The following is a 15363-nucleotide window of genomic DNA, read 5'->3' on the forward strand; positions in this document are numbered from 1 at the left end:
AAACTTCATGTCTACAGAGGATTAAAAGTGCTATCTTAGAATTTCAGGCCAGCTTTCAGCAATCTCAACCTTTCAAAGGCCAGGCAGCAGCTGTCCCCAATAGGACGCCAATCAATGGCTTGAACACCTACAAAGACCTGAATCCAGGCAGCAAGGAGCTGTTTCAGCTAGACACACTTTAAAAGGAGATGGATCACAACATTATGAGTCAGGCTAGGATGGAACTAGGAGCGGCCTGACACCCTGAGACAGCCAGGGACTGAGGACTTGAGGAAGGGACAGGACATGACCCCTCCTTCTAGCCGGCTGGTTCAGCAGACAGCCCACAGAGATTGAGCAGGAGTCAGCACAAGGCCTGATTTTGTCACAGAGCTCACCACCCTGTTTTTAAAGGGTGCTTCTGAAACAAATTCCAACAAGGAGAGCAGGGATGCAGTAGCATTTATTTTGGGGGAAGAGAAGCGGTCTGAGTTCTTGCTATAGTGATGTCTCATAGAGGAGAGAAACGCCCCAAGAAGAGGAGCTGAGCCCGTGGGCAAAAACCTGCAATGGTCTAAAAGGCGGTGCGCAGCTGGGGACGACCGTGACCGTGGCAGCCTGCCGCTGTAAACATCCGACTGAAAGCCCCTCTGAGCACCTTACAGCTTCCAGTCAAGGATGTTTACAGTAGCAAAGACTGCCCAGAAAGGACGGAGCCGCAGTGAGGCGCCCTGCTCTAGTGATGGGGCACAGAGGGCTGGCTGATCTAAAGGGCCCCCGGTAGGGCCAGGATTACAGAGGTCCTTTAAGACGCCCACTTCTACACTTCTTAACTGGTTACCAGTGTGAGACAGCAGAGGAGAATGGTGGTCACGAAGGACTCCTGTTCTAAGGCTAATATATTATGAAATAATTCATTAAAAACACTTAAAATTTTATGAGTAAGGTAAAGTAAGCAGAACAAAGCACAGCTTTGCTCCTACTAGACACTGCCACTACTCCCCAAGTGTCTCTACCACACCTACTGAGTCAGGCAATCCGCTTGCCGCAAACAATGAACTATACAGGACAGAGATCTATTACAATTACAATTAAGAGCTTGATGCACCTAAGGTGCTGAAAAAAAGTCAGTGTGACCTTTGGAGAGGGGCAGGCAAAAGAGAGGCAAAGACAGATAATCACGTTCTTTCCCGTGATTGCTTAGAAAACCGTTTAAGTGACGGTTCTCAAATCTGGCTGCACATTAAACAAATCTGAAAAGCTTTAAAAAGTAGTGTGGCCCAGGCTTCCCCCTCACAGATTCTGATTTAGCTGGTGTGGGGTGAAGCCCAGACACTAGTATTTTTTAAACCCTAACAGGTGATCTAATGTATAGCCCGAGTACTACACAGAGAATCGCAATCCAGAGTAAGAGAAAACCCAAGTCCATTCACTCCAAACACCACTGTGCACATAGAGCTATTGCTTTAAATCTTGAAAATCTAAAATCTGTACCTTACTGGGAATGTGCTCCCATCCCAGATTAAGAACTCTGAGAGACTCCCTAGGGTACCTTGAAATGAACTTCACTTTACTTTTTTTAACTTGTCTTTAATTCTCATTTTGTCTACTTTCTGAAATACCACCTCAGAGGCACTGAGTTAAAAGTATCCATAAATGAGTAACAGAGGGAGATGTTAAGGATGGATCTGGTCTAGAGAAAGAAAAGCAAAAGGAACAGGAAATGACTTGAGCTGAGAGAGGAGCGTATCTGACACCAGTGTGCAAGGTGCTCTTCGGTCAGAAGCAGCAGCAAGGCCTTCCCAGCTCACCTGACGCTTTGGAGGTTTCAGTTCATCTCTTGGAACAATATCGATGAGAAAGTCAAACTGATCAAATTTTGTAATGGCCATGGCGATATCATTCCTCTGTAACAAAGAAAAGCAGGGTGAAAAATTAGCCTAGGGAGAAACTAGTTCACCTGGCTTTATAACCTCCACATTACAAGTAAGATAAGATGATGACTTCTAAGTCAAAATCAATAACCATGGCCAAGGCTATAGCTGAAATAAGCACAGTCAAACTAGCAAACTTCACATCAGACCTGATGGACAGACACTAACAAAGATATACCTGTAGCTCATGCTCTAAAAAGCCTCCAATTATGACTACTACCACCTCTGCTGGATCCTACCCCAAGTCTTCCCCACAGTTGTTAAATTATCATCCTCCAACTAAATTTGTACAAATCTAGCAATCTCAACTGGCAGGTTTCTGGTTGTTCTGTGGTTAGCAAGGTCATGCTATTATTCAATCTTACAACCTTTTGGGATCTCTACTGAATCCTAATTAAATTACTTTTTAAAATATTTTCTAGTCACTGATCTATAGAAAGTTCCCACAAGGCTACGACTTTTATTTGGAATTTAAAGTCACAATGTTACATGCATGGTTTAAATCCTGTTTAATGTGATATGAATACCAGAAGTCTGAAGTTACTAGAATTGACTGATGATACTGAAACCAAGCCTTGTTCCAATGGAATTCTAAGAGTGATACACTTGTCTTTAAATAATAAAACCAAATTCAAAAAAATTAAAAACTTATATAAAACACATTAAGTATCCTTATTTGTGTACTTCATTGTATGAAAATTTTAAAGAAAAAAAAATCGGCCAGGAAAAAGTAATGAACTCTAGTGAATGATATGCACGTTAAAGTCTTTAGGGAAAAGTAAACTTTGAAATGCATTTAAAAATAGATGGGGGCACCTGGGTGGCTCAGTCAGTTAAGCATCCAACTCTTGATCTCAGCTCCAGTCTAGATCTCGGGGTCGTGAGTTCAGGCTGCATTGGAGCCCAGCATGGAGCCACTTAAAAAAAAGAAATAGATGACTGGATGGACAGAGGGACAGACAGATACAGGGATGAAGCTAGTAAACTGTTAACGGTAGGATCTAGGTGGTGAGTATAAAGGTGCTCGCTATTAACTTTGCTTATGTTTGAATTTTTTCATAATAAAATGTTGAGGGAGAAAGTCAACATAATAACAGAAATCCCTAGTAATCTCTATGTATCACATCTTAAGAGAGGTGACTAGACAAAATAAAGGGGGATGGAAATTTTCTGTATTTTCCTTCTCTTGTCTCTGTGATGGCCCCAAGCCACTGAAATGCAAAACTCCAATCCACCCTTGCCAAGCACCAGCTTGATAATAAACCCTCCAACCGAAGCAGGGTGCATCTTAAGGCTGCCAGGTCTCATTTAAGATCAGTACGATATAGTATCACATTCCTGATGATGTCACCTACTCAAAGCTATCTAAACAGCTCATCTATGGATGGAATTGCGGGAGTGGCAGTGGTAGGGAACAAAATAATAAGCACTTCCAAACATACACCAGTGTTCTACAGAATTTTGGAAACACAAATATACTTAAGTTGGTCTTTTTTAACTTTATTTTGCCTTTGTTAATGCTAGTAATATTTTACTGAATACTCCTATAAAACACAGAAATCTTAAGGACACAGCTTGATGAATTTTAATAAATATCTGCAGCCAGGTAGCCATCACTCAGATAAAAGTATAAAAAGTGTCCTTCTATCCCTTTCCAACCAACTGCCCTCCCCCCAAATCTGAGGGAAACCTACTTTATTTCTATCACCATAAATGGTGATAGTATATGGTATTATTATGTGCCACATAATTTTTTTCCTCTGGTTTCTTTGGCTTAACATAATTTTTCAGATTCACCCATGTTGTATGGATCAATAGTTTTTTGTTGTTGTTGCTGTTGAATAGTAATCCATTTTATGAACATATCCCTTTTGTTTATATATCCCCATCTTGATGTTTACTTGAGTTGTTTCTAGTCTTTGGCTATTTTAAGTAAGGCTGTTATAAATATTCTTACACAAGAAAGTCCACCCTTTGGGGTGTATACCTAGGAGTAGGATGGCTGGGTCATACAGTAGGGACATATTTAAGGTTATTAGAAAGTGCCAAATATTCCCCAAAGTGACTGCACCACTTTGCATTCTGCCCAGCAGTCCTATAGGAGTTTCAGTCACTCCACTTCCTCATCATCAGTTGGTACTCAGTCCCATTCCAGTGAGTGTAAACCAGTATCTTGTTGTTTTCATTTCTATTTCCCAGGGGACAATGATATTGCACACTTACTCATATGCTTATTGGTCATCTGGATATCTTTTTTCTTTTTTTTTTTTTTTTTTTAAGATTTTATTTGAGACAGAGAGAGAAAGAGTGCATGTGCATGTGCATGAGTAGGAGGCAGGGGCAGGAGGAGAGGGAGCAGCAGACTCCCTGCTGAGCTGGGAGCCTAAGATCATGACCTGAGCCAAAGGCAGATGCTTAACCGACTGAGCCACCTAGGAGCCCCAGGATATTTTTTTGAAGGCCCTGTCCAAGTTTGTTCACTTTACTTTTTAGTCTGAATTGATCTTGAAGGTAGCTTTAACTGGATCTCTCTAGAGTTACAGGCTTCCTTCAAAGCAGCACAAAGTAAGTTCTCAATGTCTAACTGACTAGAATGTAGGTTCCCCGAGGGTGGGGGTTTTGGTCTCTTATGTGTGTTAATCCCCAGAGCCTAGAACAGCACTTGGCACATTGTGGATGTTCAATAAATATTTGTAGAACAAATATGCATGCATCTTCAATTTGGAGGGAAAGGGAAACAAAGGAGAAAACCATTTACTTTCTTGGCTTTGCTGTTGAAAGACTGCCAGTGTCTTTTATCTGTCACACCCTTCCTCTTATGTCTGGGAAACCTTTCCTCCAAGAACTAGGGCCTGGCTGTTAAGAGAAAGCCCTCTAGAGCCAGTGTCTTCACATAATATGAATGCTGATTTTTCTGGATTAAAATAAAGAGAAAATGAAAAAGAAGGAAAGGATTTCCAGGAAGGCAGACAAGGAATAAAAAGGCAAATGAGGTAGGTGAGATGGATTCTTCCTGGGACTATCCTTTCCTAGAGTCTCTCAAGGCTTCCAACCAGAAGTTGTTTACATCTGGAAATAGATCAGTCTCACTTTAGCCTGTTTATAAGTGAGGGCTCACCAAATGAAGAGATCAGTCACTGAGCTGTGAAAACCACAAGAACTGGCAATGAAGATTCTTGGTGGGGAAATACTGTCATGTCTATAGGGTAGACCTGCCCCATAACAGGAGAGGTAGATGCCAGTTCCACACATCAGCTTGACAGAAATCTAAGAAGGAACAATCTTTGGCCGAAAACCATGCAAGAGAAGCAAGTGAAGGCAAAAGCAGCTCCTTGCCCAGTTTCCTCATGTACATCTACGATATTACCTGTAGAGTCCGGCGCTTGTTATCCTCTGTGTGGATCCAGGCTCGAAGAGTCAACTCTGTGATAAAAATCTGGGCTGCCTTGGCAAAGAGCACAGGGGCTTCTGCACTGATCATCTGCAACAGACGTAGGCCCTCCCTGTCAATCACCAGCATGTCATTCAAAACAGTTCATTTGTCCCTTGCCCCATTGTCCTGCCATGGACAATGGGGCAAGGGTTGGCAAATGAGAAGGTGACAGCCTCAAGAGAACCCAAAGTAAAATAAATCCACAAGTAGGGACAAAGCAGGTAGCAGGGAGAAGAAGGGAAGAAGGAAGAATAATACTTGCTTTTCTAGCACCTACTATGCACTTTCTTATTTTCATAATAGACTTTCAAAGAAACTAGGGGGTTTAGGAAGCGTGAAGTGACTTGCCCATGGCCATTGACCCAGTTAGTGGCAGGGTTTAGGTTCTTTTTTTTTTTAGGGTTTAGGTTCTAATCCAAGGAGAGGCAATGTGGGGAACAATAAGTTTGAGAGCCTATGGATGGATTTAGGTAAAATTTCAGGCTTCCCATCATTCTGGGCTTCATTTTCCACATACTGAAAAAGAAGACAATCTTTCCATGTTGCTGTGGGAATCAAATGAGGTCATATATGTAAAAGCACCCAGCACAGGGCCCGGTATTTAGTAAGTGCTCAAGTAATGTAATCTGCCTTGCCATGTCTGACTTCGAAGTTTAAGCTCTTGGTCAAACAAGGCTCTGAACTCTTGGTAAAGTGGTCTGTGCAGGACAGAGCCATGGGAAGAGGTGTGGAGTTAAGGAAGCAGGAGATAAGAACAGCGATTTTGGTTCTTCTACTACAAAGTGACTCCAGGTGAGTCACTTTTAACCTCTTTGTGTCTATTTCCACATCTTGACAATGGCACTAATAATTCTTATCTTATCAGATCTCACAGGGTTACCATGAGAAGGAAGTGAGAGCTAATAAAAAGGGAAATTGCTGTGAACTGTTAGCTTTCTATACAAACACAAGGGACTATTAGTTTTGAGTGATAAAGAGAGAGCACAGCACTGCTCTCTCTCCGAAAACTGAATTGGGAGGTGGGCTTCTAAGAATACAGAAATAGCTGCCTGCAGGGAAACCTCCTCACAGGTAGAAGTCATATAAAACAACTCACGGACAAAAAAATTAGAACAGGAGCAATAATATCATTATCGAATACTTCTTAGAGCTTACATCAACAAATAAGAGACTACAATAAGATGCTGAGAAGATGGCACTGTCCTGCGGATTTGATGATTTGTGTTTACCCAGGACAGTAAAAAGGATGGGTGATTCAAAAAGCAAACCCTCAGCATGCTATCAACATCTGGAAAACAAGCTATCCCTAATTTCCAGAGAAGCACCATATAATAATTAAAACTGTTCAATTTCAGCTCACTTTAGACAGAACCAAATAAAAAAAAAAAAGCAAGAGACAATAACAATATTTTCATTTTGTTTAATTAAACTTTGAGTGCTACAGAAATGAGTGACAACCTATCCACCATTATAGCTTCAATATGAATAATAAAAACGAATATGAATTCACCTTCACATCTTCATCCAGTTTCATAATCTTCTTAATACGCGCCAGTGGGAGTTCCTGTACTCGGAAATCCTTCTGAAATGAATAACAAGAGGCACATAAATGGTAGGGACAATCAGCAGGGCATGACAGGCATCATGAAACACTGTGATTGGCCTAGTCCCTCCTTTCAGAAAATACGGCAGGAGAGGAGGTACATATTAAATGAAGAGAATTCAAGTCCCGAAGCAAAATTCTTCTTACCTCATGCAGAGTTTCAAATAATTAAAGGGTTTCAAGATAAACTTACGATGCCATCTAACAGCGCCCTCATGAAAAGCAGGCCTAAACAATATCAGATTCTTTGCCGGCATAAAATAGAGATGCATTTTGAGCATCTCCTCTGTACTGCCCCCCAAAGTTTATCAGTCTGCAATACGTAGGTTAAAATGAGATTTTTTCCGCAGGGGCATTCCTTTAAGTTGCCAGTTCTTTCTTCTATTCTGGGACTACAAGGGCAAGATACTGGCAGCACCAGATCACGGTCACCCTCAGTTGTCTTCAGCCAGTCCTGGCTGACTATGGCTACTTCTGACCTTTGCACTAACCTGACACTGGAATTTAGAGAGGAGGGCCTTTCCTACCACAGCAGCAAAGGCCTTGTCTCCAAAGTATGCGTGGGAGCAGAATAGTCTGGTGAAAAAAGGATGAATTTATTAGCTGCCTTTCAGGAACAGCCCTGGCACTTTTTTTCTAACAAGCAAACCTGGACTGGGAGGAAACCACATGACTTTATTGAGGACAGGATTTAGGAAAGGGCTTTTTGACCAGCACTACTTCAGTTATTTGCGATTTAAGCCCTTTTTTAATTTTGATACTACTGGTACTCAAACACATGCCCAGTGATGGATGCAATTCTAGAAATAAAAATCGATTCTGGGTTTCACAGCTGCAGTGAAAAGAAAGGTGCAAAGGCAGAGACTAGCTAAAATCAGCAAAATCCCTACTGGGCCCAGGTGTCAAGTGCCTGATTCTGTAAGTGGTCTGAAATGTGACTCACCAAGCCCAAGGGGCTCACCTGGGAATTTGCACCATCACATTATGGAAGGAGGAGCTAAGATTTGGTATAATAAATCTGTGTAAGTGAACTTTCTTTTCCAAGACCAACAGAAACCGTCAAAATATATGTCAAAGAAGGCAGTGGAGCCTTTTGGAAAAACGTCACCAGCCTCCCCAGAATCCATCTTTATGACTACAGAAGGAAGATGTACAAACACCGGATTTCTCCTCACAAACCCAACAAGCGGCTTGGGACCACTCACCTCTACAAACCTCCAACATCAATTTTTTATCTTTTCCCTTTCCAGCTTACGTAAAACATTTCCCATGAAGCTTCTACTAAAACTAATCCTGGAGTGGCAGGGCTTTACAAGTCCAAATTATTAAAATCTCACCCAAAAAGAACAGCAGGATACATTCTTTCTACTCTTATTTTTTTTTCCTCTTCTTTCATTTCCTCATTCATGAGACTCAACTGAGAGTGAATGTATGATACCTGCTACTATGTAAAAGATGCAAATCTATTCTTACCTTTGAACAGATTATAGTTTATTAGAGACTGTCATATAAAAATATTATAAGCCCCTATGCTATACTAGGTAGGGTGGGGGTGTAAAATCCCATAGGGACAAGAAAGGAAATAACGAGCTGGTGCGGCAGGGGGAAGGGTTGGAATGAACAAGAGGAGCTGGCAAATGTTCCACAGAAGGGTTGACATCTGAACTGTGTCTAAGGGATGTTTCAAAATTTGCTTGTTGGAAAAGTATGAAAATGTTATCCAGACAGAAGCAGAAGTACAGCAGCACAAAAAACATGGTCTATTTAAGTTTTAGATGTATGATCTTAGTACAGAGGGGAGCAGCAGGAAAGGGAATGCTGGATTGGGGCCAGACCCTAAAGGGATTTAAAAAAGCGTTTACCCACAGAAATCAATCACTGGTCTTCCTTCTTGTGTGGCAGATCACACAAAATGATGATGCTAAACAGAAATGCCAAGGAGAATGCTGGGGAATAACTCCTTTGAAAGGCCTCCCAGGAAGATACACACAGCACAAGATTATGACCACAAGGTCTAACTTGCTTGCACATGCACTCTCAGTGGGCTTGGTTATTTAATATATTTCTATATGACTGCGCTAAAGTTTCTTAACCAAAGCCCAAAGCTGGTAAGAACACTTCCTTCCCCAACCCAAAACAGAATATTACTTTTAGAATTTCTGAGACTATTCAATCAAAAGCAACAACAGAAGGTCCCACCCTGTAGAGGTATAAAATAAGGCAGAAATTTACAAAAAAACAAAAAACAAAACAGAACTCTGCTCTAAGTCTCTCCCTCAAAAACCTTTTCTTTCTGGAAACTTTCTCATGAGCCACAAACCTGGAGATCTCAAGGGGCAGTGTGTGAAAAGCAGATCTTCAGATGTGCATGTATGGTTCATTATCACTGACAACAGCCCAGTCTTCTATAATCTCATCCTAGCTTTCCAGTCGTGTATGTATATAAGGGTTTATGACCAACTTACTGGAGAGGGCAGCACTCTCACCAGCCATAGGTTGAGGTGCACTCAATTGTCTTTCAATTCAGTGACTCCTTGTCATTGGCAACCACGCAACTGATGTGAATACCATTTAATTTCTCCTGATGCTGATCCAAGTGGACGAACAACTGACACATATTTTTTCCTACCCTTGGGCGTGATATCAGCAAGGTGGAAGAACAGATTCTCAGAAAATGCTCGTGCTCCTGACCACAACCAAAGAACTACTTTTAAAATGCTGCCATCTGAAACTGCCGAGTTTCAAGAAGTCTGAATTCACTCAATGAGAATCTGGAGCCAAGGAAAAGTCAGTGGGTCTCAGGCTGCACTGAAGAACATCCGGAGTTTCAAATAATGATGAGAAATCTTTTCCAGGCCTACCCAGTCAGGCACTCCAGCAAAGTCAAGATTCTAATCCTCTCCAAAGCAGTGATTCTCAACCTTGGCTGCCCGTTAGAAACACCTGGGGAGCTTTTGAAAAACAGGAGGACTGGGCTCTACCCCAGAGTAACTGAACCAGGAATTCTAGGAGGTGGAGTCCAGGCATCAAGTGTCTTGAAAACTCTTCTGATGACTCTGACCCACAGTGAGGGTTAAAGCCTTGCAACTCTAAGTAAGGTCCTTAGGCCAGCAATGGCATTACCAGGAAACTCAAAAGAAATGCAGAATCTCAGGTTCCACTCCAAACATACTAAATTAGAATCTGTATTCTACAAGATCCCCATGTGGTTCATACCATTAGCAGCATTGCTCTATAGGAAGGGCTCAAATAGCACAAGACTTATTTTCTAACAGTCTACCAACCTTCATCTCCAAACTTCTGTTTAAATAGTTAACCTGGTTTGACTGTAATGTTAGAAATGTCACTGTCCAATCAGAAGGCACCAAAGAATAAAAAGATGTACCTGGCAATTAAAACAAAGTGTGGCCTAGGCATCAAATTACAGCTAACTGAAGGCTGAAAGGGATAGAGGGAAAAGGGGTGGATGATACTTTTTTTTTTTAAGATTCAGCATTGTTCCTCCCCACCTTCCCCCAAAAATACAAAGTTAGCTTTTTCTTCCCCACTTTCTTTTTTTTTTTTTTTTTAATTTTTATTTATTTATGATAGTACACAGAGAGAGAGAGAGAGGCAGAGACATAGGCAGAGGGAGAAGCAGGCTCCATGCACCGGGAGCCCGACGTGGGATTCGATCCCGGGTCTCCAGGATCACGCCCTGGGCCAAAGGCAGGTGCCAAACCGCTGCGCCACCCAGGGATCCCTCTTCCCCACTTTCAAAGAGGTCTTCAGAGGAGTAAAACTCAATGCCAAGAAGTCTGTTAATTATTGTTCCCAGAGTTCTGTTGAACAGGAATACAGTATTTTGCACCATCATCCAAATGTACAATCATTTCGGTATGATTTTTAACCAACTTCAATCCCAACTGAACATCACCTGGATTTATGGACAATTACAGAGCCTTTTAAGAGTGAGAAGAACATAATGGTCAAGAAGAGATGAAAGATAAATTGCTTTTGCAAAGCTCAGACCAAAATAATTGAGGATTGAGGCCAGTGTTTCCAATACATCATGAAATATATCATCTAGCAAACTTCAATTTGTTTTTGGAGCAATCTTTGTCCCAGTCAGAGAAAACACAATACCTTATGAACATTCTCAAAAGTTTAATTTATGTTTGGACAGTTTGAACATATGGATTTTTTAAAAATCTGTTAAGACATTTTGAGACGTCAACCTAAGAGACTCTGACATATCTGAATTCTGGTTGTAAATGCTGCTGAGTTCTGGAAAGGCACAGACTAAATGCTCAACTATCTGGCCATGTTATATAGGCTGGGGTGCAGAGCAGCAGATGCCTTCATGTGCCAAAGGCAGAAGGAAAAATAAGAGTCTTACAAAGGGAAAGAGCACCCCAACTTTCCCAGACTGCACTCTCTAAGTTGGCTCTGATGTTGCTTTAGACTAAATCTGAGGTGGAGGAGTCTGATTCCTACAAATATTTATTGTATACCTATTAAATGCCAAACTTTGTTTTAAGCATCTGATGTTAGAGATCCCATGGTAGTGATCTAGCAGTTTTGTCAAGTGGAGAAAACTACTGTCATCAATAAAACAATCATTAAAGACAACTACCTCCTTGCTGGTCTTTCTCTTCATTCATAAAACGTGAACTGTAACAATCCCTCAAAGTAACCCACTTTGAACCTCTGGTGGACTAGCTAGCTGTCTAAATAATAAGTAAAAGTTGGTCAACAGCACAATCTGTTTTGGCAATCAAACTTGAAAATTAAACCAAGCAGAATAAAAATCAAAGCTGAGTCTCAAAGAGATATCTGAATACCCATATTCATAACAGCACTATTCACCATAGCCAAGAGATGGAAGTAACCCAAATGCCCACTGACAGATGAATGGATAAACAAAATGTGATACACACATACATATAGAATACTAGTCAGTGTTAGAAGGGAAAGAAATCCTGTTAACATGCTACAACATGGATGAACCTTGAAGACATGCTAAGTGAAATAAGATAGTCACAAAAAGACAAATATTGTATGATTCCACTCATATGAGGTATTGAGAGTGGCCAAATTCAGAAACAGAAAGTAGATGGTAGTTACCAAGGGCTGGGGAGACAGAAAAGATAGTTATTGTTTCAGAAGTATAGAGTTTCAGTTCTGCAAGATGAAAAAGTCCTGGAGATCTGTTTCACAAGAATGTGACTATATTTAACACTTTTGAATTGTACATTTTAATTTAAATTGTTAAGATGGTATATGTTTTGTTATGTTTTTTACAATTTTTAAAAAATTAAAACTCAAAACAGAAAAGTTAAGTGATGAACTTGAACCTCTGGAGTTTATCTGGCCACTTGCCTGATCCTGGATTTTTGCTTCAATGTTCAAACTGGAGTGCAGACTTGCAGCACTGCCCTAATCCCACCACAGCTCAGGAGGGCGCTAGCTTTATGCCAGGCTGACTCCTGCCCTAAAACTTGATAAGCTTAGAAGGTTACCCACTCAAAATATGAAAATATCCTAGTTTTTACTTAATCATTTCTTTTCCTCCTCTTATATCTGAGACAATATAGATAACTACCACCTTTACACTTATAGAAAAGAAACAATGATTTTTCAGTGGAAATTGATCTGTGAACACAAGCCACTCTGAGAAAGGCCAAGTCAAGTTCAGTTGCTGAAAATGTCCCATTATAAACAAACATGACCCACAAGTACATCAAAATATGAATCTTTTTTTGTTTTATCCCTGAAGTCAGTGGGGCATTTACCTAATGAGTAGTTATTTTATTTTATTCACTCATTACCTGTTTATAGTCTATCTCCCCCACCAGAATGCATGTTCTGTGAGTGCAATGATCTTGTCTGGCTGGTTCACTACTGGATTCACAGTATCCAGCACAGCCACAGTAGGTATATAATAAGTATTTATTGAGTAAACAAATACACTGACCTCATATGTCTGAAGTTTAAAGGCCACTAGCTCTAAGAAAGTGTAACATTAATTCTACATTAGGAAGGAGTCCAGTGTCTGCTCTGCCAGGATACTTAATGCCTTCAGGGCAGGAATGACACATCTAAAACAGAAAGATCTTTCAGTATTTCCTAAATTGAGACCAAACGGAATTAACTTCATTAAGGAAATTACACTCTGAAGATACTCTAATTCTAATGTGTCACCTCCTGCTACCACTGTCATACCACTCTACTCCTACTCCTGCCATACTATCCACATAGTAGTCCCCAGCCCCTCTGAATTTCTTGTTGTTCCTCAAAACATAAGGCCCTCTCCTCTGGGCCTCCAGGCCTTTAGAAATGCCATTCTCTTTTCCTCAGATACAGCTGCCTATCCTTTCCATCTGGTGAATGCATCTCAATATTTCAAGATCCAAAAAAAGTCACCTTTACTTAAAGCCCTCCTAACTCAACCAGGGAGGAATAAACACTATGTCCTCTGTAATCCCATAGCACTTTGACTTTTACTGCTTCAGACTCCTCACTATGCCTCAGTAAGTATTTAATAAATATTCACTGAATAAATAACCCTGGTTATAATTTTTTTTTAAGATTTATTCATTTGAGAGAGAGAGAAAAAAAAACAAGCCAGGGGGAGCTGCAGGCAGAGGGAGAGGAAGAAGCAGATTCCCTGATGAGCAGGGATGTGGGGCTCCATCCCAGGACCCTGAGATCATGACCTGAGCCAAAGGCAGCCACTTAACTGACTAAGGCACCCAGGTGCCCCAACTCTGATTGTAATTACCAGATTGTAAGTTCTGCAAGGGCCAGGGTTATATTTGATTCTTCTAAGTCAGTGGTTCTCAATGAGATGACTTTAGTTCCCAAGAGACATCTGCCAATGTCTAGAGATATTTTTGGTTATCACAACTGGAGGAGGATTGCTACTAGCATGTAATAGGTAGAGGTCAGAGATGCTGCTAAACATTCTACAATGCATGGGACAGCCCCTCGTGACAAAAAATTATCCAGCCTAAAATGTCAATAAAGCTGCTATTGAGGAACTCTGATCTAAGTGTATCTTTTAGCTCCCAGAAAGAGTGCCTGCTTACAGAAGATTTGCTGTTGAATAAATTGCCCATCAGCGTTTACCAGATTCTAAAAATCCAGCAGGGCCAATGAATCAGGACTAAGAAATGAGCTACAGCTATTGAAGGAAGGTAAGAGCTCTGCTTTTCTGCATCTCTAAAAGATATGCCTCACATTAAGCTACTGCCTCTGAGTCAAAGCATCCACTATACGCCCACATGCCTAAGGAAAGACACTAAGACATTAAAAAAAAAAATCCTTGTAGTCACCTCAACTAAGGTAAATTATATTTTCATGTTCGCACCCAGAGGTCAAGAATGAACTGTGCCTATATGCTTGAGACTAAAAATGTTTCACTCTATGGGACACCTGGGTGGCTTAGCAGTTGAGCACCTGCCTTTGGCCCAGGGCGGGATCCTGGAGTCCCAGGATCCGGTCCCACATCAGGCTCCCTGAATGGAGTCTGCTTCTCACTCTGCCTAGGTCTCTGCCTCTCTCTGTGTGTCTCTCATGAATAAAATAAAATCTTAAAAAAAAAAAAAAAAAAAAAGTTTCACTCTAAGTATTGGTTATTCATCTGATAAGCCCTTTACATTCTGCAAGTTTCTCACTCTTTCTTACCACTGTTAAATTCCGAATTTCTTCCATGACACGAGGCCAGAAGGACTGTAGGCTTTGCTGGGCATCACTGCTGCTAGTACCACCAAATCCTCCTTCTGTGGACATTTTGACAACTGAAAACAAATACACACATGAAATACATTAGAAGTAATAAAGACAGACTTTCTGTCCAGGTCATTTATATCTCTCCTTATGGCTGTTTTCACTAATTCATTCAATTTTTCAATCTGAGAAGGTATATAATTGTGCTGAAGAGGTTTTTATTTTTTTATTTATTTATTTTTTTTGAAGAGGTTTTTAAACATAGACTTAAATGTTAGCAAAAACAGGGAAAAAGTTTCCCCTTTTATCCAACTCATACCACAGAGACTATCAGGGAGCTCTCACTAGAAAATATAAAATTACCAGAAATCCAAACTAAAATCTTAATGTGAATCAAGGCTTTTAATGTCTTATCTTAGGAAGAGACAAAAAGGGCACTTGGTTGGTGCCCTAGTCTGGTCCATAATTTTCAATGCCATTTCTTCTAGTGTTTTTTTAAGTTCACCATGGTTTCTCATACTCCATGCCACAGCCTGCAGCAGATATATTAAGGGTCTCAATGACTAATACTGTATAGAAATATAACCCAAGTTTTAACAATAAGCGCCCATTTTATTCTTTTGTTTTAGACACCGGGGCCCCATTTCTTTGAGGCTACTGAAGATTATTATTTCTTCTAATCTCAAGCTAATCTGCTTCAGAGG

At 40.7% G+C, this 15363-nt stretch overlaps 1 protein-coding gene and 1 non-coding gene across 4 annotated transcripts in view; both read right to left on the reverse strand.

The window, feature by feature from the left end:
* NFYC (nuclear transcription factor Y subunit gamma) overlaps positions 1-15363 on the reverse strand; it is a 66901-nt gene that overhangs the window by 14656 nt on the left and 36882 nt on the right. For 2 of the 3 annotated variants that reach the window (XM_038557732.1, XM_038557733.1), the window contains exons 2-5: positions 14618-14730; positions 6857-6928; positions 5281-5394; positions 1791-1886 (exon numbers count right to left, since the gene is read on the reverse strand). In XM_038557732.1, the coding sequence (XP_038413660.1) occupies positions 1791-1886; positions 5281-5394; positions 6857-6928; positions 14618-14722 (387 nt within the window). In that variant the 5' untranslated portion in view covers positions 14723-14730. Of the gene's footprint in view, positions 1-1790; positions 1887-5280; positions 5395-6856; positions 6929-14617; positions 14731-15363 lie in introns of those variants that run through there. The other variant, XM_038557731.1, reaches the window with a different exon arrangement.
* Positions 603-666, reverse strand: MIR30E (microRNA mir-30e). Its single transcript, NR_049254.1, has one exon. It is a non-coding gene; the product is annotated as a microRNA mir-30e (primary transcript).

The sequence above is a fragment of the Canis lupus genome, chromosome 15, assembly GCF_011100685.1.
Source record: "Canis lupus familiaris isolate Mischka breed German Shepherd chromosome 15, alternate assembly UU_Cfam_GSD_1.0, whole genome shotgun sequence".
Lineage (NCBI taxonomy): Eukaryota > Metazoa > Chordata > Mammalia > Carnivora > Canidae > Canis > Canis lupus.